The sequence below is a fragment of the Triturus cristatus genome, chromosome 8 (genome assembly GCF_964204655.1).
Source record: "Triturus cristatus chromosome 8, aTriCri1.1, whole genome shotgun sequence".
In the NCBI taxonomy this organism is placed as follows: domain Eukaryota; kingdom Metazoa; phylum Chordata; class Amphibia; order Caudata; family Salamandridae; genus Triturus; species Triturus cristatus.
The window spans coordinates 1260954897-1260974725 of NC_140591.1; the positions used below are offsets into that span (position 1 = coordinate 1260954897).

The 19829-nt window shown below is 50.1% G+C and overlaps 1 protein-coding gene across 3 annotated transcripts in view; it reads left to right on the top strand.

Annotated features, from left to right (window-relative positions):
* The window catches only part of KDM6A (lysine demethylase 6A), a 1084836-nt gene that overhangs the window by 734426 nt on the left and 330581 nt on the right, over nucleotides 1-19829 (top strand). For all 3 annotated transcript variants that reach the window (XM_085622961.1, XM_085622962.1, XM_085622963.1), the window contains 2 exons: nucleotides 13900-13964; nucleotides 14046-14120. In XM_085622961.1, coding sequence (XP_085479087.1) covers nucleotides 13900-13964; nucleotides 14046-14120 — 140 coding nt within the window. The remainder of the gene's footprint in view (nucleotides 1-13899; nucleotides 13965-14045; nucleotides 14121-19829) is intronic.

Below are 19829 nucleotides of genomic sequence, written 5' to 3' on the forward strand. Positions count from 1 at the left end.
AAGGGAAATGAAACTGTCAAAGTTTGACCAAGTGATACATTACGGTTCTGTTGTGAGGTTGAGTCCACCATCTCGCTAACCTCTTCGGCGCTGGACGTGGCTTCTGTGCTGACTCTGCCCTAGTTGACCCGGTACTACCGGTAGGACCTGAGAGCTCGCGTTATATGAGATATGGAGCGCGTAGAAATAGTCGAAAGACTACTATGAGATGGACGACGTTGAATTAAGAACCTTAACGGTATGAAGTAGTATTTACCGATTCAATATAGATCAAAAGGATGACATTAATGCAGGTTGTTTTAAATATATACACAAAGGTGGTTAAAAAGAAAAGAAAAGGTGTTGTCGGAAAGACTCTTCATGAAAAAAGAGCTATGATCACGCCTGATGGTAACCTTTATATCATTGTCAGCAACGGGTATCCTCAGACGGGATAGTGTATATAAGTAATGCTTGATCAGGTATATCATCCCTTAAGCATTTATGAGGTTGGTATATGTATGGCCAGATTCTTATTTTTGGCAATAGAGTTTTTGGAAAAAAGGGGTCGGATCATCATTTTCTCAATACACTCAACCATGGTATATTGTCATTCAAACCTTGGGTATTCGTGCAAAGTCGATGGACCCATCTTTGTTCTTTTTCGAACAATACTTTCTCTGCTTGGTTGTTCTTGTTAGTAAGGGTTTCCAAGATTACCCAACGTAGATCGTTGACAGTATGTCCTTGTTCCAGGAAGTGATTACTCATCTTGGTAGTGCTTCTCTTGCACTTGACGTTACTGCGATGTTCGCAGAGTCTCTGTTTCACCTTCCTGCAGGTCATTCCAATGTAGCGCAAGCCGCATGGGCATGTGATCATGTAGATAACGTGGGTGGTATTGCAGTTAGTGTGCGCTCTTATGGTCCAGTTCAGATTGGGTGATAACTGTAAATTTTTGGTTGCCGTTGTTAGGTGGCAAACTGAGCATGACCCACATGGGAAATGTCCTGTAACCGGTGTGTTGTGCCAAAGGCCTTGTTGCATCTTTGTGGCTGGTTTTTCCAAAGGTCTTGTGTGTATGAGTATGTCTTTTAGGTTCCTTGTTCTTTTATTTGAGAATCTGGGTTTTGGCCATTTCAAGTTTCCCGAAGTCAGAGTTCGCCAGTTTTTGTTGACGATTTTCTTGATATCGTTTGTCACAGTACTGTAAGTGCTAACACATGTCAGCTGATCCAAGGTGGGTTCTTTTGTTGTGGTGTCTAGGAGGGTCTCTCTTGGCTGGTTCCTTGCCCTTTTCTGGAATTTTTTGATAATGTGTATGGGGTAGTCCCTGGTTTGTAGTTTATCACTTAGTTCCATTGCCTGACTCTTGTAGTCTCTGATGTTGCTGCAATTTCTTCTGAGTCGCAGGAACTGTCCATACGGGAGGTTTTCCCTCAACGGACGTGGGTGAAAGCTGTTATATGATAACAGGCTGTTTTTAGCTGTGGGTTTGAAGTAGGTCTTAGTTTGTAATTTGTCCCCTTCGTTGAAGATAGTGACATCTAGGAAGTCGAGTTTATTTGGATCTGCTGTGTATGTAAATTTCAGGCAGTCATCCCTGGTATTGAGCCATTGGTGGAATTCGTACAGATCTTCATTGTCTCCTTCCCATATCAGAAGGACGTCATCTATATATCGCTTCCAGAAGATAATGTGACTCAGGAAGGGATTGGAGGGGTCATGGATGTAGGTGGTTTCAAAGTTGCTGACATAAAGCCCCGCTACACTCGGCGCAAAGGTACTGCCCATTGAAGTACCATGGCGCTGTTTATACATGATTTTATTGTATTCAAAATGGTTTTCTGTAAGTGCTAACCTACAGCACTCAAGTACGAAATGTCTCGGTGTCTTGTGTTCCCATTGTTGGCCGAAGAGAAGTGTTTCTAAGGTTTCCAGGGTTTTCTGTTGCGGGAGGCTCGTATACAAACTTTCGATGTCAAGTCCCACTAGTAACATACTGTTCTGTGAGTATTGTAGATTCTGTAGGTGGTTGAGGAGGTCTTTCGTGTCTTTCAAATAGGTGGGAGTTTTTTGTACCAATGGTCGCAAATAATGGTCAGCAAATTGTGACAACGGTTCTAAAATAGAACCGATCCCAGAGACAATCGGACGTCCAGGTGGCGGGCGTCGTTCTTTGTGGATTTTGGGTAAAGAATAGAAATAAGGCATTCTTGGTGTCTTGGTTATCAAAAATTCTGCTTCAGTCTTGGAGACCCAATTGTTGGTTTCTGCTTCATCAACCATGATGGCAATGGTGTTCTGTAAGCGTTGGGTTGGGTCTGTCCTGATGACTTCGTAGAATTTTTCGTCAGAAAGTAATTCAATGCACTGTTGATGGTACCCTTCTTTGCTGAGAAGCACAATGCCACCTCCCTTATCCGCTGGTTTGATTATTAGTTCTTCGTCTTGTCTTAATGTATCTAGTGCTCTTTGTTCAGCATTAGATATATTCATGAAAGGTCTTCTGGTTTGGTCTTTAAGATCACCCACTTCTTTCATTATGGCCTGTTCAAAGGCTAGTACTTCTACTGGAACTTGGTGGTTAAGTGGGCAGAAGTTGGATTTACGGCGGAGTGTCGTATCGCCGTCCTTTGTTATTTCTTCTTTTCCATTGAAGAAGGCTTTCAGCTTAATCTTCCTGCAGAATTCAGCCATTTCACACTGGAGTCTGAAGATGTCTACGGGTGGTGTGGGTACGTAACTAAGACCTTTGTTAAGAACATCCTCTTGTTCTTTGGTAAGTCTTACGTTGGTGAGGTTGAAAATCAGGTTGTTGTGCTTGTTCCTGCTTTTGCGCCCGTCATGCTCCTCGTGTGGACTTGGTGTTGCTGGTCTGACCAGGTGACCCCTTTGCGTCTTGTCCTGTGGGTTGTCTGGCCTCTCCCTAAAAAAGGCGGTCTATGCGTATAGTTGGATCCCATGTCCGGCATTACTGGAGGGCCCATAGGTGGAGGACCTGGATAGAAAGGGTTAGCCCAGGCTGGAAGGTTGGGGTTGAAAGGTGTAAAGGGCATTTGGGGTGTCTGTGTGCCAAAGTAGGGATTGAACCAGGTGTTTGGTCTTCTTCTGTTTTGGCGTCTGTATTGACCTCTGTTCCTCCTCGGTGTGTAAGATTCCTCTCCACTCCAGTCAGAGCCATTATTCGTCGAACCTGTGCTCGAAATACTTGAATTGTCAAAAGTGTCATCCAGGATTTTGTAATCCTCTGCACTGTAGGGGTGCATCTTTTCCATAGAGAATTTTTTCAGATCCTTCCCTAATTTCTGGATCTTGTTCTGTGTAATGTAGTCCTTTGTTTCGTTCATTTCTTTATTGATTTCTTCCAACCTTTTTTTGTATACAGTTAACTGCACCGTGCTCTTGATTTTCGTTTCTAATATTTGTATTTTGATCGTTAGTTCTTCTGTGAGGCGTGTGGCGGTTTTTATTATGAGGACTAGGTACCGGCTACCTTTATCTGTTCCAGGTTATCTTATTTAGATACAACACACATGGGCATCTTCACTGCTTATTACTACGCTCCATTTCTCTGCTGGCGAAAAACAATCTGAGGATGGAGCCGAAGCCCATGCGCAATACGACCCAAAGTTGGAGTCACATACCTTGTGACTTCCAAAGACTTTCCAAGAGGAAAAACAACTGCAAACATCCGGGCCCAACACCAGATGGCGATCTATGCACAGTGTGTAGATCTGCAGCTCTACATGCCAAGAACAGATGCATACTGGTAAGTAGCATTTGCCTTATCTATTTGGTCCCTCTCAAGAGCTGCGGTAGTCTGCCTTGTTGGCTTTATACCGGAAATGCAACAAATAAAACATCATTGGTGTTTGTGTTGTAGACCTGTTCAATAATTAGTATTATTATTATTATTTTTTTTAAACATTGCTGTGTTGAAAACAGAGGTGCAGGGACTGAGGACTGTCTAAATTTACAATCGGTCAGGGACCTCCTTTAATACATTTCATTGTCGGCAATACAAGCTTTCTGGTGATCCATGTATGGCGAGGAATCGAAGTTGTTGAGTTTGGAGTCATAAATTAATTTTCTAACCTTGTGTGGACACATTGTGGCCAGTAGGTAACGTGTCAAGATGTCCAGCATAGGGAGTGTTTGATCACTGCATGGGCTGTCTCTATATTGGCTATATGTTCCTCACTCATGTGGCATCTGACTTTATGGTGTTTTAGGAGAGTGTGCTTATTTGTGGCCAATCTCCCTTGACCATTGCAGTGTCCCTCCGCCTATCTGTGGGATTGATCTAAGGTTTCCTGTCCATACGTTTGTCTGCCGGATACGTGTCACCCTTCCTGTGACATATAAATCAGTGACCTCGGGCCTAGGTCTTAGTGCTTGCCTGATTACGTGTTTGCAAATCTGGGTTGATGCAGAGTTCACAATGGGCAACTTCGTTAAAAAACCCCCCACAATTTTGTTCTCATAAATGAATGTATTGTTCAAGTTAGCATCGACCTTTTCCATATTAACGTGTATTCCAACAATTAACTGCTTCACTGGCAGACGCTCAGGCCTCTGGAGTGTAGTTGTCAGATAGCCCTGGCAATTCCAATTTGTGTGAGGTAAACATGGTTTCCCTTGTTGCTGCATACGTTGATGCATCCTCACCTTCAGCTACCTGTGAATAATCCTCTAATAAGCAGGGATGTCTTCATAATCCTGCATTGTTGCACCTCTTTGTAGGTCATACAGTTTGGGCATTTTGACTTGTCCAAGAAATTCATGGTAGGGTGGCCAACTCCAGCTCTGCTGGAATTGGAAATGGAGGACTCTGGTGTTCAGAGATTGGCTGGCATCCAGCTCTTAACAGTTGCGATTTCTGCTGAGCTTGGTAAAATTGGGACTGCAACATATGTCCATAAAGCATCTGTCATCCTACCTCAGAAGAATGCCTGGTCATGGCACTGTATTCATCCATCTTAGACAGTATTTTCTGAATGGTTTAGTGCAGGTGTTATTCAGGTGGTGTCACTTCCGGCAGGATGGATAATAAATATTAAAATAATTTTCCTTTTGTTTTCACAAGGTAAAGGTGCAGACACATTGGAAGTTAATTCTTTAGCTTGTGAGTGCCTTTGCAAGTGGATCTGATAGACATCTAGCCGCAGATTCCTTAACTTAGAATATCCCCAGGCATCAGACTGGATCCGGAACTTTTTTGCAGCAGCACCTCTGCGTGCCGGGGGACGGCGTCACGCGACACCTCCCTGACGTCATCCATGTATGTGGCGTCAGCGAGGTCATATACGTCCCTCCCGGCGCGCTGACGTCAGTTTCCTTCTTTTCCACGTGCAACGCAGATCCGCAGTGAGTGGTTCCTCTGGTCTGTTTTCATGCCTCCTTGTCGACGCTTCTCGCCAGGAACAGTGTGCGATGCATTCGGGCTTTAAAACTTTCTAATTCCTGTTCGCGGCAGATGTCCGCGACGGACCCGCATCTTATTTGTATGTGGTGTCTGGGCGTGCACCATGACTCTATGGACTCCGAAGCCTGCCGACACCTGAAGCCGAAGTCTCAGCGGGAGCGCCGTATGAAGCTTCTCGTGGCACAACTGCCCGGTCTGAGTCGTCTCGCCCCCCCGGCCTCTTCATCAATGGCAGGTCCCTACTGTCTGGTTCCGCCATTGTTCGCCCTCCGGGGCCGTCGTTCGCCACTTAGTAAGTCGAGGCGATTGTCGCCAAGGTCTTCGACCTCCCATTGTTCTGTTGTCAGGGGCACTGGTTCCCGCAACGTTCCGGACATGCGCTCCCGACAGTGGCCCCCCCTCTATCTGCCCTTTCCGGGTGTGGGGCAACTCTGGCCCAAATGGCGGCTCTGCAGGCCTCCCTTGGGTCCTCTCCCGTTCCTGGGGCGTCCTCAGGGCCTCCGCTTCTTGTGGGATCTCCGGACTCGCCAACGGGTTCGCCCCTGGCGCCAATTGAGCCTTTGCCCCCCAGGAACGTCGGAGATGTGGTGTCTTTGGGGCGTGGCCCGGTTGGGTCCCCCTCGACGGTCCACGTGGAGTCATTAGGGTGCAGCCCACACGGGTCCCCCTCTAAGACCCACGGCGCCTCTGCCTCGCCGCATAGCTCCGCTGGGCGCCCTGTGGTGCTACAGGTGGTTGCTGGTGCTCATAGCCCTGCCTTGAGCACTCCCCGGGCTTCCAGGCAGGCGGTCGCCTGTCCCGGGTCGGTGCTGTACCGGAGGCTCGCCTCATCTGCTCCGCCTCCGCTTATTTCTCCTGAGTCAGAGCCTGTCATGGATGAGGTGGAGTTGGCGCCGGGGCGGCGCCGAAAGCTTGCCTTGCCGGCTCCAGCGCCCTCTCCTTCGGAAGGGGAGCTTGTCATAGTTTTGGCGCTGACTCAACGCTGGATGCAGCCGAGTTGGCGAGTGACTAGGTACGGTCGGCGCCGACACGCGCTGTTTTGGCGCCGTGTCAATGCCGAATTGTGGACTCTTCTCTAGAGGCCTCTGGAGAGAGTTCGGCGGCACCCTCTCAACTGGCGTCGCTGGAGGTATTGTTGCCAGTGCCCCCCTTGGAATTTGTGGAGCCTCCTCAGGAGCTCTCAGATCCGGCAGACTCTTCGCCTCCCCAGGAGCCCCATCAGGATCCTCATTCTTCAATGGGGCTCCCTTACGTGGGGCTTTGGTCGCACCCTCAATGTCTTGGGAGGGTCAGCTTACAACCCTCCCCCACTGATGAGTTGTTGTCCTCTCCGCGGAGGGCTACCGAAGCTGGTGCAGCCTTTTTGAGAGTGGTCTCGATGGCCACCCACATTTTAAACATGCAACCCCCTTCTGCCCCCTTGTCTGTGGACCCCTTGCTTGAGGTCCTTCACCGTGGGTCTGGGAATGTGGAGCAGCTTCTGCCCTTTGAGGCTTCCCTTTATGATACCATTTTGGGTACCTGGGTTCGGCCTGCTTCAGGTGACCCGGTGGCTCGTTCAGGTTTTGCACTGCCACCATCCAGCTCTGCATGATCCTGTTTGTCTTTTTGTGGACCCTGATGTGCAGGAGTTTGTGTTGCAGACTGCCTTTCCTTGCCTGCCCCCTCAAACGCTTCCTCCCTCTCGAGAGTCCAGATGGCTTGGGTCATGGGGTAGGAACATCTTTGCATCCACTAGTGCGGCCCTACGGTCCTTAAATAAAGTGTGTTTTGGCTCGGGCTACCTCTGCCCTGTGGGACTCTGCAGAATCTTTGCTTTCTGCCACCTCTGAAGGTGCTCGCGTTGATCTCCTTTGCCTCCTCCGGATGGCCTCGATTTTGCCGAATTCACTATCCGCTCAGCCTTAGATACTGCAGATTCGTTGGGCCGAGCTATGGCGGGCTCTGTTGCCTTAAGGTGTCCTGCTTGGTTGCGAGATAGTGTCTTCCCTGAAAATATCCGGGAGCGACTGGTTGACTTACCCTTTAACAGGGTTTTGCTGTTTGATGCTGTTTGAGTTGGCGGTTCACTGGCTCTTTGCGGGCTTTCGTCCTCCCACTTAGGTCTTTTTAGGCCTATCTTCCGTGGTGGTACTTCTTTCATTTCGCATCCATTAGATGTGCTCTGTGTTTAACATGTGCGGTGAGCCTTATGTCTTCATTTATTTTTCTGTGGTCAAGGGTGATCACCCTTTTATTGTCATCTCTTGGATGCGTTTTGCTTTGAGCTGTCTGTTGGCCTGCTGTGGTCGTGTTCCACAGGTTGCTGTGTCTGGTCCTCTGACTGTGGTATTGAGCCGGTGGTTCAGCTCGGTAATGTCATACGGCTCAGAACTCATGTTCACGGGTTCAGTTCGTTACTGCACTCTCTTAGCTTGGCATATTGCCCTAAAGGTGTTCCCTGTTTGGGGTATGCATACTCCATGTGGGGTACTTGTATGCTATTATATAGCTTTGTTTATCTCACCTGGGCCTGGAGAGCCTGTGGACCTCATGCTTCGCCTGGTGGTCCGTTGTACGGTGTTCTGTTTATTCCTGGGGCCATCTGCTTACGCCATGGTCATCCACCTCCTTGGTAGTTTTCCTGGTCTCCTCTTCAACAATGGCTCCTACCTGCCCTTACTGTGCTAGGTGTGATCCGGAAGGGGCATGTTCTGCTCCTGGCTAGCTCTGTACATTCTGTATACATGCCAGTTGCCTAGGTATTCCTCTTCCTACGTCTCCACCTCTTTCGAGGCTTCTAGGTCCGGACCAATATCTCCATGTGTGGGGGAGCTTTTCTAAGTTGTTGCAAGTTGCCATAGGTTCCTCCTTGCTTCTGCTTACTGGGTAATTTCCCAATTTAACATATGCTCCCTTTTTTGGTGTTCGACGCTGTACGTGTCTTTTCTGGAGAGTTGATCTCGGATTCTGAGACTCTTACCACCATTGGTTAACTTGCCGTTTTTTGGCCACTTCCTTCGGATATGCCTTTTTTCCACGTTTTAACATACTATTGTTGAAGCTACGCCTGCGGGACAGCTCCTTTATGGGTTGTTTCTCACTTTGGCTTCATATTGCCCGGTCAGGCACTCATATGCTTCTTGTGTAAGCCACTTTAAGGTCTCTATGGCTGTTTGCCTGCTGTATGTTTCTACCTACTTCGGCGGGTTTAGAATTGATGCTAATTGCACCTAATTACCGTTTTTTGGGATTGTGTGCACTTGGCAGGTTTCCTGTCCCGCCGGCTATTCCCAACGCATTGTTCAGGTTCTAGCTCTTTCCTTTGGGCTCTTGACACAGGCTCCTTCAACTTCCTTCTATAGGTTAGGCTGGTTGCATCTCTTGAAGTTAATTTCCAGCTTGGGTCGGTGTACTCATCGGGTGCCATTAAGCGGAGAGTTTTCTCTCTCTCCCTCCCTCCTCCCCCCACCCCTTGGTATAGGGCTCATGCCGTTCTACCTGTCGTTTTTATACAGGTATGGAGTGGCGCCCTTCTGGCGTTTTTTTTTTTTTAAAACTCTTTTTATTAACATTTACATTTTCAACCAGTACTGCAATACCATAGCGTTCTTTACAACGTACACCACATTGCTCTCGTTTCAGCCTTTGTTGTGCATTAAGGATCTCTTTCGGTTCCCTCAGGACCCCAGCCCCCTCTCCTCAACCACATCAAACATCTCTTGCCATGCCCCTTTATACACACCCCAGCTAGTTGGAATCGTCTGACAGGGATTCGTCCTGCGGGGGATCACAGATGTTGCCCCGATATTCATTCCACTTCCCCCATATCTTAGTCCATTTTTTGGGGCATCCTCTGTGTACGTAGACCGATTTTTCAGTTACCATTAGTTCGTCCATACCAGTACACCATTTTCGGAGTGTCGGGGCCTGTCTGGCTCCCCACTGTTGCGCAATGTCTCTTTTCGCTTAGGCTGTCCCTAGGGCTACCCATGTTTGCACTGTATGCGTGATATCCGCTGCCTCCCAGACATTCAATATACACCCCCTGGGTTCAGGAACCAATGTTACTCCTGTCACCTGCGCGATTGTACGCATGATTGCTTTCCAATAGTTCTGGATGTCTACACATTGCCATATTATGTGCCAGAACGTACCCGGTTCCCCACACTGTCGAACGCAAAGCGGTGAGTCGGCTCTGTGCAATTTATGCAGTAGTGTCCTGGTGTAGTAGGTGCGGTGCAGTATCTTCAGTTGTATTAATTTAAATCTGGCGGAGATCGCCACTTCTTGCGGGGATGCCAGCGCATCCTGCCAATCTGTCTCATCCAACTCACCTACGTCAATCTCCCATCTAGCTTTTAGGGCTTGTGTTGGGTCTGGTTGGTTATTTATGATTTTTTTGTATGTGAGTGATATCGCTTTCTTCGTCATATGGTCAGTAAGGAGCCTGTCCTCGAGGGGTGAGGATTCCGGAAGTTTCGTGCCTTGTGGTATGAGTGCTGTCAGCGCATGTCTTATTTGTAAATACCGAAACGCCTCTGTGTCAGCCATCCCATAGCTTTTTTGAAGCTGCACGAATGGGACGGTTTCCCCCTTTTTCCACACGTCCCCCACCCTCGAAATACCGATCAGGTCCCATTGTTTGAATCCCTTTGTGTTCTTTAGCCTTCCCAGTTTATTTGTGTCCCAGAGTGGTGTCACCTGCGTGATGACTCCTTCCCACCCCATCTCCCTCTGCCCTTCGTGCCAGATCTTAATTGTATGAGCTGTAGGGCCTATAAGATGTTTGTGTTGATTCCGGTTGTAGAGTACTCCCATAAGATGGTCGGTACCCAGCAGATGCCTATCCATACGGTAGGCCTGGTCTGCCTGATCAGCGTGAAGCCATTGGTTGATTACCGCCAGGTGTGAGGCCCAGTAGTATATCTTAATGTGCGGGAGCGCTATCCCTCCATCATACCAGCCCTTCACTCGTTTGTGCATCGCTATGCGCGTCGCCTTACCATCCCACAACAGCTTGCTGAGTTCGCTATTTACTTCCCTGAAATACGCTGGGGCTATCGGAAATGGCGTATTTTGCAGGGCCTACAGAAATCTCGGGAGTGCCATCATTTTAAAGAGGGCCGCCCTACCTAATAGGGTGATCGGCAGTGTACGCCAGCACTGCACATCCCTGCGGAATCGCTCCAGCGTTTTTTTGAGATTTTCCGCTATGAAGTGGGATTCCTGCGCCGTGATGTGGATGCCCAAATATTTGAACCCATCAGGCACTATTTTGGCAGCACAATTACGAGGGAGTCGAGGCTGATTGCCCGCGAGTACATAAATATGCGATTTTGTCCAGTTTATGGTATACCCTGAGACCCGGCCAAACGCCACACAAATATCCATGAGGCAATTGAGGGATCGGGCCGATGAGGCCAGATAGAGGAGTATGTCGTCCGCGTAGGGGCTTTTTTCCTGTGATATGGTGCCTTTTGATTCACGAGGAGATTAGTTTTCCTCTCCAGTTACCTTCCCTTCCTTCGGTCTTCTTAGCTAACTCGGGGTCCTGGTCCCCTCGTGGTCATCCTCTTTGAGGGTCGGTTGTGCTCCGTTTCCAACCTCCGCTCTTATAGGGAAAAGGCCAGCCTTTTCATACCTTCCTACAGTGGACTGTTTTTCTGTCTGTGTTCCGTTATTACTAGACGGCACAGTTCTACATGGCACTATCAGTTTATTTCTGTCTGTTGAGATGTTGTTCCTTTGTTGCACTCGGGGAGGGGGTCTTCGCTTAGCTTGGGGGGCTCTTTCTGGCAGCTTTCACTTATATGTAGGCTATGTCTAATTCTGTCTTTTACGATGGTGTCTTCCACCATCCTCCTTCTTTATTCATGGATTTTCATCCCTCGCGCACTGTTCCCATACTCTCACAGTTTTTTGTTGGTGGCTCCGCGTTATGCCGCGGAAAAGTTTCTCAGATGAAAACTGACGACAGCGCTCTGGGAGGGACTTGTATGACCCCGCTGACGTCACGATTTGGGAAAAAGGGGGTGGTGATGGACAGAGTTTCTGAATGATGCAGAATACTCTTACCAAGTCAAGAGATCATGGTTTTAATCCATCACCGTTTTTTAGCTCACTGCACCATCCCAGCTCAGAACCTGGCTACATGCAAATTAGTCTGTACCTGTCCCAGTGCATGATGGGAACAGGGCAAACCAAACTACCAAGCCAATTCTTATACTAGGAAGGAAACAAGCTTCCGGGGACCGGTTTCTGGCATCACAGCCTTCGTCGGCCCGGCTTGCCTGAATCCTGATGGTGCAATGAGCAAGGGACTCACGTCTGAGCATACCCTCCCACACTGAGTGGACGACGTCAGGGCGGGGTCGTGTGGTGCCGTCCCCGGCGCGCAGAGGTGCTGCTGCAAAATATTTCCAGATCTACTCTGACGCCTGGGGATGTTCGAAGTTAAGGAATCTGAGTCTAGACAGCGTCTCTACCAGATACATCGTTACCGAAGGTAAGTAACTTACTTTAAGTCTCCAAAATGTAAGGCAGAGGGTGCTGCATAGCGGTACAAAAAGGGGTGGTGATGGACGGAGCATCAGAACCAATCAAACACTCACACCCAGTCAACAGATCTTGGTTTGATCCATCACCGTTCTTTAGCCCACTCTGCCACCCCAGTTCAGACATGGCCATATGCAAATCAGTCTGACCCTGTGCCTCATGGGAACAGTCCAGCCCGAACTGCCAAGCCATGTCTTCCCTGGACCGGAAACAAGCTTCCTAGGACCGGTTTCTGGCATTTCAGCCGTCTTCAGCCAGGCTTGCTTGAATCCAGTGGCAAAGTGAGCAAGGGACTCAACGTCTGAGCATACCCTGCCAACTTATGGTGAACAAAGCGGTACAAAAAGGGGTGGTGATGGACGGAGCATCAGAACCAATCAAACACTCACACCCAGTCAACAGATCTGGGTTTGATCCATCACCGTTCTTTAGCCCACTCTGCCACCCCAGTTCAGACATGGCCATATGCAAATCAGTCTGACCCTGTGCCTCATGGGAACAGTCCAGCCCGAACTGCCAAGCCATGTCTTCCCTGGACCGGAAACAAGCTTCCTAGGACCGGTTTCTGGCATTTCAGCCGTCTTCAGCCAGGCTTGCTTGAATCCAGTGGCAAAGTGAGCAAGGGACTCAACGTCTGAGCATACCCTGCCAACTTATGACGAACAAAGCGGTACAAAAAGGGGTGGTGATGGACGGAGCATCAGAACCAATCAAACACTCACACCCAGTCAACAGATCTGGGTTTGATCCATCACCGTTCTTTAGCCCACTCTGCTACCCCAGTTCAGACATGGCCATATGCAAATCAGTCTGACCCTGTGCCTCATGGGAACAGTCCAGCCCGAACTGCCAAGCCATGTCTTCCCTGGACCAGAAACAAGCTTCCTAGGACCGGTTTCTGGCATTTCAGCCGTCTTCAGCCAGGCTTGCTTGAATCCAGTGGCAAAGTGAGCAAGGGACTCAACGTCTGAGCATACCCTGCCAATTTATGGTGAATCAAGACTATGCAGCAGAGGGTGCTGCAGAGTCTTGATTTCAAAAAGACTTTTATATCAACAAAACCAGGACACCAAGGATTCCAGCTCAATTGTTTGGGTCTTTAACACAACCCTGGACATGAACACACTGTGACAAAGGCTGCATAGCTAGGTTTTTAGCGTACTGTCAATCCATTCACCAGGAAGACAGCTGCCTTGGACAATGATAGTGCACTTGATGAGTGGGTTTATTGTCACACCAGCTTTCACGCCCTGCAATCCTCTTGGAAATGATCATGTTTGAACATTGCTGCTTTGATGATGCAGTGGTACAAGAAGTATTGAAGAGCCTTTTTCAGCATAGATGCAAGTCTTGTCCCACGTCCTGGGTATTTAATACATAGTATTCTAGGCAAATGACATGTGAACCTATAAAGAATCGTTGTTGACTTAGTCATAAAGGGGTCTGTGCTTAGACACTCCCATGCCAGGCCACTAGAGACTTTTCTTTGTTTTTAAAGTTTGAGAAAATTAAGCTGTAATTTTGACCTCACTGCTTTCAGTATGGACGGCATGTAAATCTAATAACTATAATCTTCAAACTGATTGATTTGGGCAGGTAATGTTTTCCTTGATAGTGGTGCATATTTAAAACAAGTAGTAACTCTAGATAGGCACTGATCTATACATTGCAATTATCATAAATGTGGAGTTCTGTACCTAAGACTCAACCCTACCTCACCTCTAGAGTCAGACCTTAACTACTTGTCCATGCCTACCTAGTTTGTCGGGTAGGCTTGCAAAGCCAACACCATATTGCCAACAGTTACCAATCTCCTAGTTAGTGGGAACACCATCATTTGCCATTGATAGTGCTTGGTTTACTCTGCAACTGCTCGGTTTGGTGAAAAAACTTGGCATTGTAAATTTGACCAGATTCTACGATATTCCTTGAAAACATTTTATATGTGTTCACAGGAGGAAAATGAGAAAAGGAGTCATCATAAGGATCACTCTGATAGCGAATCTACATCTTCAGATAAGTATGTTCAATTCATATTGTCCTTTTGCAGTAATTGTAGAATCGTGATCTTTTTTGTAATACTTGTGTCTAAATGTTTCAGCGCTGGAAGAAGGAAGAAAGGACCTTTTAAAACAATCAAGTACGGGACCAATATTAACTTATCAGATGACAAAAAGTAAGTCTTTTACGTTTTTATCGTACTGTTGCAAATATTTCAATTATGAAAATTGTTGTAGCGGTTGGATAAGAGACCAGCCAGCATCTGTCCAGTCCCCAACTGTCATTGTGGGATCTATCTTTGGTCGTAAAGGGAAAGTGGGCTTTGCATCTGTGGGTTTGTTGCTCCGATTTTGCCATTTCAACCTTTCCAATTCTCTCACAAATGTGCATCTAGTTCAGAACATTGAATGAAATGTCACCTCCTTTGGCTGGCTTTTTTTTCCTTCCATGTTTCTGAGCCACTGAAATTGAGGCACTTTTTAGGTTTTCGCCTGCATAGCGCTTGCACTGTGCTGGCAAAATCTATTGTATTAAAAAAAAAAGATTTTTTAAAGGGGCTTAGAGCCCCAACCATTACTTACCTTTACTTACCATTGACTGACTCCCACATGGGTCTCATTCCCTTGCTCCCTATTGATCAGCAGCTCCTTCTGGGCTGTTTTCCTCCCACACTTAAGATCTTTAAATTCTTCTTCCGTTTTGTGGCGCTTGAACCAAGTACTGCTGTAAGTGGCCAGTGTCCTTTCACTGGCCAGCAGGTACTTTAAACATTTTTTTTAATTTGTTTGCACATACCCCGAGAGTGCATGTGTCTGCTGTCTCTCGTAAAACTGTTGCTTAAGCAGACTGACAAAGGGGGGATGTCTAGAACAGTGGGTGGAGCTTACCGCTATTGTGCGGCTATATGGAACACATACTTCTCGTAGTTACACTGCGTACGCTGTACAACCAGTTAATAGAAAGCGCTAAAATGCAGTCAGTGCTTGCTGCTTTTTTTTTTTGTTATGTTTTTTTTTTTTGCAATGTTGCACAGAAACTCACCTGCTGTGAAACTGACGAAGTGAAAAGATTTTGGTAAAACCTATTGGCTTTGCCAATTTTTATTAAGTCTCATCTAGTAACTGCTTTAGCATTGCTGGAGCCCATGACAACAAAAACATACACAGAGGGGGTCTTCGTCTTCTCTCCTTTCAGCCATTGTTTTAAGAAATCATCAATCACTTCTTAAGTCATAATTGGGAGTATTTTAGTTTATTGGCTATTTGTTGTAAGAAAGTGCCCTCTGTTTGCATGGTTGCCCCCACTTTTTGCAAAACTGCTGATGTACTTTGACTGAGTGTGCCCTGGGTTCCTGCCAACCAGGTACCCAGGGCCAACTGCATTAAGATAAAAACCCAATTGGCACTTTTTGGCCACGTCAGTCCCTTGTAAATGGTACCGAGGGCACTATGGCCAGGGAAGGCCTATAAAGGCTGCAGCCCTATTGTGCCACCCTTAGAGGCCATGTACATTTACTCACACACACTGCCATTGCAGGCTGCATGTTTTGGTGAGGAACAAAGTGAAGAGTCGACATGGCACACATCCCTGTGTGCCTTGCTTACAACCCACTTCCCAGGCATAGGTCATCCATCCTCTAGCTGGGTGCACTAATCCAGTGGTGAGGGTACAGGTGCAGGAGTCCTGTACCCCTACAGTGTCTAAACCAATTCAATTGTGTGTATGGTAATGCCATTAAGAGTATATGGTGCTGGGAGTTTGTCATTACGAACTCCAAAGCACCATAATGACTTTACTGAAAACTGGGAAGTTTGGTATCAAACTTCTTAGCAAATTAAACCCATGCTGATGCCAGTGTGGGATTTAATGAAAAATGTACTCAGAGATCATCTTAGAGATGCCCCCTGAAAAACTACCTAAAACAAGTGTCCTGGCTGAGTGGCTGCTCGCCAGCTGCCACGAAGTGTCCTGGCTGAGTGGCTGCTCGCCAGCTGCCACGACCAGGCATGTTTCTGGACCACTTGGTCGAGAGCCTACTGCTCTCGGGGGTCTGAATCAATGCATATCCTGGGGCGAGGTTCCAAGCCTCCTCCTCCAGGATGGGCAGGGTCCACGAAGGGGAAGCTTCAAAGGCTTGCCGCTTTTGTGAGCTACCCTAGCCATTTGCTGCTTCCAGCAACTGCCCCCGACCCAGTTCTGACCCCCACTTTGGGCGGGAGAATCAGTAGAAAACCAAGTGAGGAAGGGAGGTGTGCCCACCTTTGCCAACCCCATCCCTCAGGTGGGGGAGGTGAGGTGAAGCACAACTAAGTCCCCACCATCTTGCAGATGGGGGACCCAGCCAACCAGAGAGAGGCATATTTCCTCCCACTGGAGGGTGGCATAATAGGGGGTGTACCCACCTCAAGGAAGGGGCCCTTTGGTCCCGACCTTTACTTACCTGTAACGCCTCTAAATCTAGCATTTAGGGGCAACCTTGTACCTTGCCTCCTCAGACAAGATCCGACCAGACCGAAGAAGCCGTGCTGAAATAAGAGGAGGACGACACCCACTGGCCTCAGCCCTATCGGCTTGTCCACACCTCGAACCTACTCCAGCAAAATCCTGGGGTGTCCTGCAGCCTGCAGCCCTCAAGAACTGGAAGGACCTGCCCTGCCTTCCAAAACCAAGACTTTGTCTCCCTTGAGCACCGGATTTGCTCACCCACAGACTCTGGCTCCGGCCAAATCCACAATTCTGCACCAGACGCCCATGGCCCGAGTTTGAGTGGCCCAACACCATAAGAAAGTCTCCCCGTTGATCCCGACCTGAGATCTGGTGATCTCTGACCTGCCTTGAATTTCCAGTCGACGCCTGCAGCCCTTTTGTGAAGGATCCCCCCGACCGGAGCTGGTAAGAAAACCAGATGCCTAAAGACACCCCTGCACCCGACTTCCCACGGCTTTGGGTGGCCCAACCGACGGTGTCCCAGCATCACCAGGCATCTCAACTTACCTCTCCAACCGGTGGTCACCTCCAGAAGATCTTCGTCCCTGAGCCTGCAGTCTTTGTTGCAACCGGAGATTCCCCTTTGAAAACAGGGTCCCCAAAACAACACCCAGCCACCGCTGCAGGTGTACATCTGAAAGAAACACGTTAGTTAGATTCCTCACCTTAGAATATCCCCAGGCGTCAGACTGGATCCGGAAGATTTTTCGTCAGCAATACCCCTTGCGCGTCGCTAGGCGTCGTCTGCGGCTCCGCGTCCGTCGTCTGATTCGTGCGCCGGAATGACGTCGTCGGAGTACTTAGACGCCGCCCTCGCGCGCTGACGTCCGTTCTTCTTTTTTCCGCGCCAGTAAGCGCAGATCCGGGAGAGCTACCCCTTTAGTCAATTTTTGACTACCTTTTTGATCCTTTTTGATCCTGTCATATCGACACCGGTGCCGGTAGGATGCCTGGGTTTAAAGCCTGTACGGACTGTAAACGATTGATGTCGGTTACGGACCATCATCGCCGGTGCCTGTACTGTTTGGGCCTCGACCACGACGCGGAGTCGTGCTCGGACTGTAAGGCCCTGACCTCGAAGGCTAGACGGGAGCGGTCCCGTAAGCTCCTCGAGATTCGCCACTCGGCTCCGCGCGCCTCTCGATCCCGGTCCAGGAGGAGGTCCAAGGATCGGTCGCGGAGCCGCAGCCGACGTCACCATCGGTCGTCGGGATCAAAGTCTTCGGGTAAGTCGAAGCATTCCAAGAAGTCCAAGAGGCGACATCGCTCTTCGGACTTCCCTCGCCGGTCGCGCGACTCGGTTGAGGGACTGGGTGGTTCCACCCCCGCGGCTCCGTCGGAGCCGCAGGCGCCGCGTCCGTCCCCATACCCTCCGGTCCCTGGGACTAACGCGACGCCGGCGGAAGTCAGTGCCTTCCTCTCGGCCATGAGGAAACTGGCTCCGCCGTCGGCGCCTGCTGGTGCGCCTTCGGGCCCCACGGACCCGACTGGGCTGCCTTGCCAGCCGGCGGCTCCGGCCCCGGCGCCGTTGACGGCTCCGGCCTCGACGCCGCAAGCGCCCGAGGGACCCGTTCTCGAGTCCCCGTCGACGCCGGTCGACCTAGTCACGCCTCCTCCACCGGCGTCGACTCCGGTTCCACCCCCGACGCCGACGTCGACCCCGATCGACGTCGTGCCCCAGTTCAGTCCCGCTCCGGGCCCGGCGCCGGTCCGGCGTCGATGGACGCCGAGATCGGCGCCGCTAGAGACACCTTTTGTCTACCGCCCGGCTCCGTTACTTTCTCCTCTACACCAGGAGTCGGATGATGGGGACTACTGGGAGGGATCCGAGGATCCTATGGCCCATCAGGCCCAACTGTCCCAGGACTGGGCAGATGAACTGGGGGAGGCCAGTGGTCTGGATACCTCGCCAGATACTGGATTCATCTCTCCTCCGACTGTGGCTTCGGAGGAGGGTGCTGCTTTCTCCGTGGTGCTGCGCAAGGCGGCCGCAGCCCTTGGGCTCGAGCTACCTGCCGTGGCTGTGAGGACGAACGTCCTCACTGAGGTGCTTCAGTCTGCAGCAAGCTCCACTGAGCCTCTGCTGCCATTCAATGAGGCCCTCACTGACGTTCTACAGGGCACCTGGTCCAAGCCCTCCACAGTTCCTCCTGTGGACAGGAACGTTGCCAGGCGCCACCGCCCTGCTCCGGGCGACCCCAGTTTTCTGTCCCAACACCCTACCCCTGAGAGCCTGGTTATCCAGGCCTCCACCTCCCAATCCTCTTTCCCGACCGCCCCGCCGGACCGGGATTCCAAGAGACTGGAGCAGTTTGGCAAGAAACTGTTCTCTTCCCTTAGTTTGGGCCTGCGGTCTTTGAACACCGCTTGTCTCTTGGACCGTTATTCCCACTCTCTGTGGGATGCGGTGGAGGACGCGCTGCCCCTGTGTCCGGAGGAGGTCCAGACACGTCTTACCCTGGCTCTGGCCGATGGGAGGGATGCAGCGCGACATGCTATACGTTGTGGGCTTGACACCACGGACTCGCTGGGTAGGGCCATTTCCACCACTGTGGCGCTTCGACGTCACGCCTGGCTGCGGTCCACGTCGTTTTCCGGCGATGTCCAGAGTACTCTCATGGACATGCCGTTTGATGGCACTCGCCTGTTTGGCGAGAAGGCGGACAGTGCGCTGAACAGCTTTAAGGACTCCCGGGCTACGGCCAAGTCCTTGGGCCTCTCGGCCCCGCGGTCGCAATCTTCCGCTTTTCGCCCCTTTCGTGGCCAAGGAAGGGGTGCCTCCTCACGTGCGCCTAGCCACCAGCCGCAGACCCAACCTGCGCGCGGTCGCGGTTTTCGCCGAGGCGGATCTGGAGGGACTAGGTCAGCCCACATCCACCCCGGCAGCATCCGCCTCAAAGCCTTCCTAGTCCGAGCTTTCAGGCCCATTCCACGCCAGTGGGCGGCAGAGTTCGCCATCACCTGCTCCACTGGCGGTCCATCACATCGGACAGGTGGGTGCTGCAAATCGTCCGAAGGGGCTACTCCCTCCCCTTCGAGACGACCCCTCCAGCCATGCCACCGCAGCACCACCGTATCTCGGGGGATCATTTGCATCTTCTCCACGAGGAGGTTTCCGCCCTCTTGGCCAAGGGGGCCGTCGAGCGCGTTCCGAGCCCAGAAGTAGGTCGTGGTTGTTATTCCCACTACTTTCTGGTTCCCAAGAAGGGCAAGGGGGGCCTACGCCCTATCTTGGACCTTCGGAACGTCAATGCCTTCCTCCGGAAGGAACGGTTCAAGATGTTGACTTTGGCTCAGGTTCTAGCTGCCCTAGACCCCGGAGACTGGATGGTAGCGTTGGACTTGCAGGACGCTTATTTCCACATCCCCGTCCTGCCGGCCCACCGGCGTTACCTGC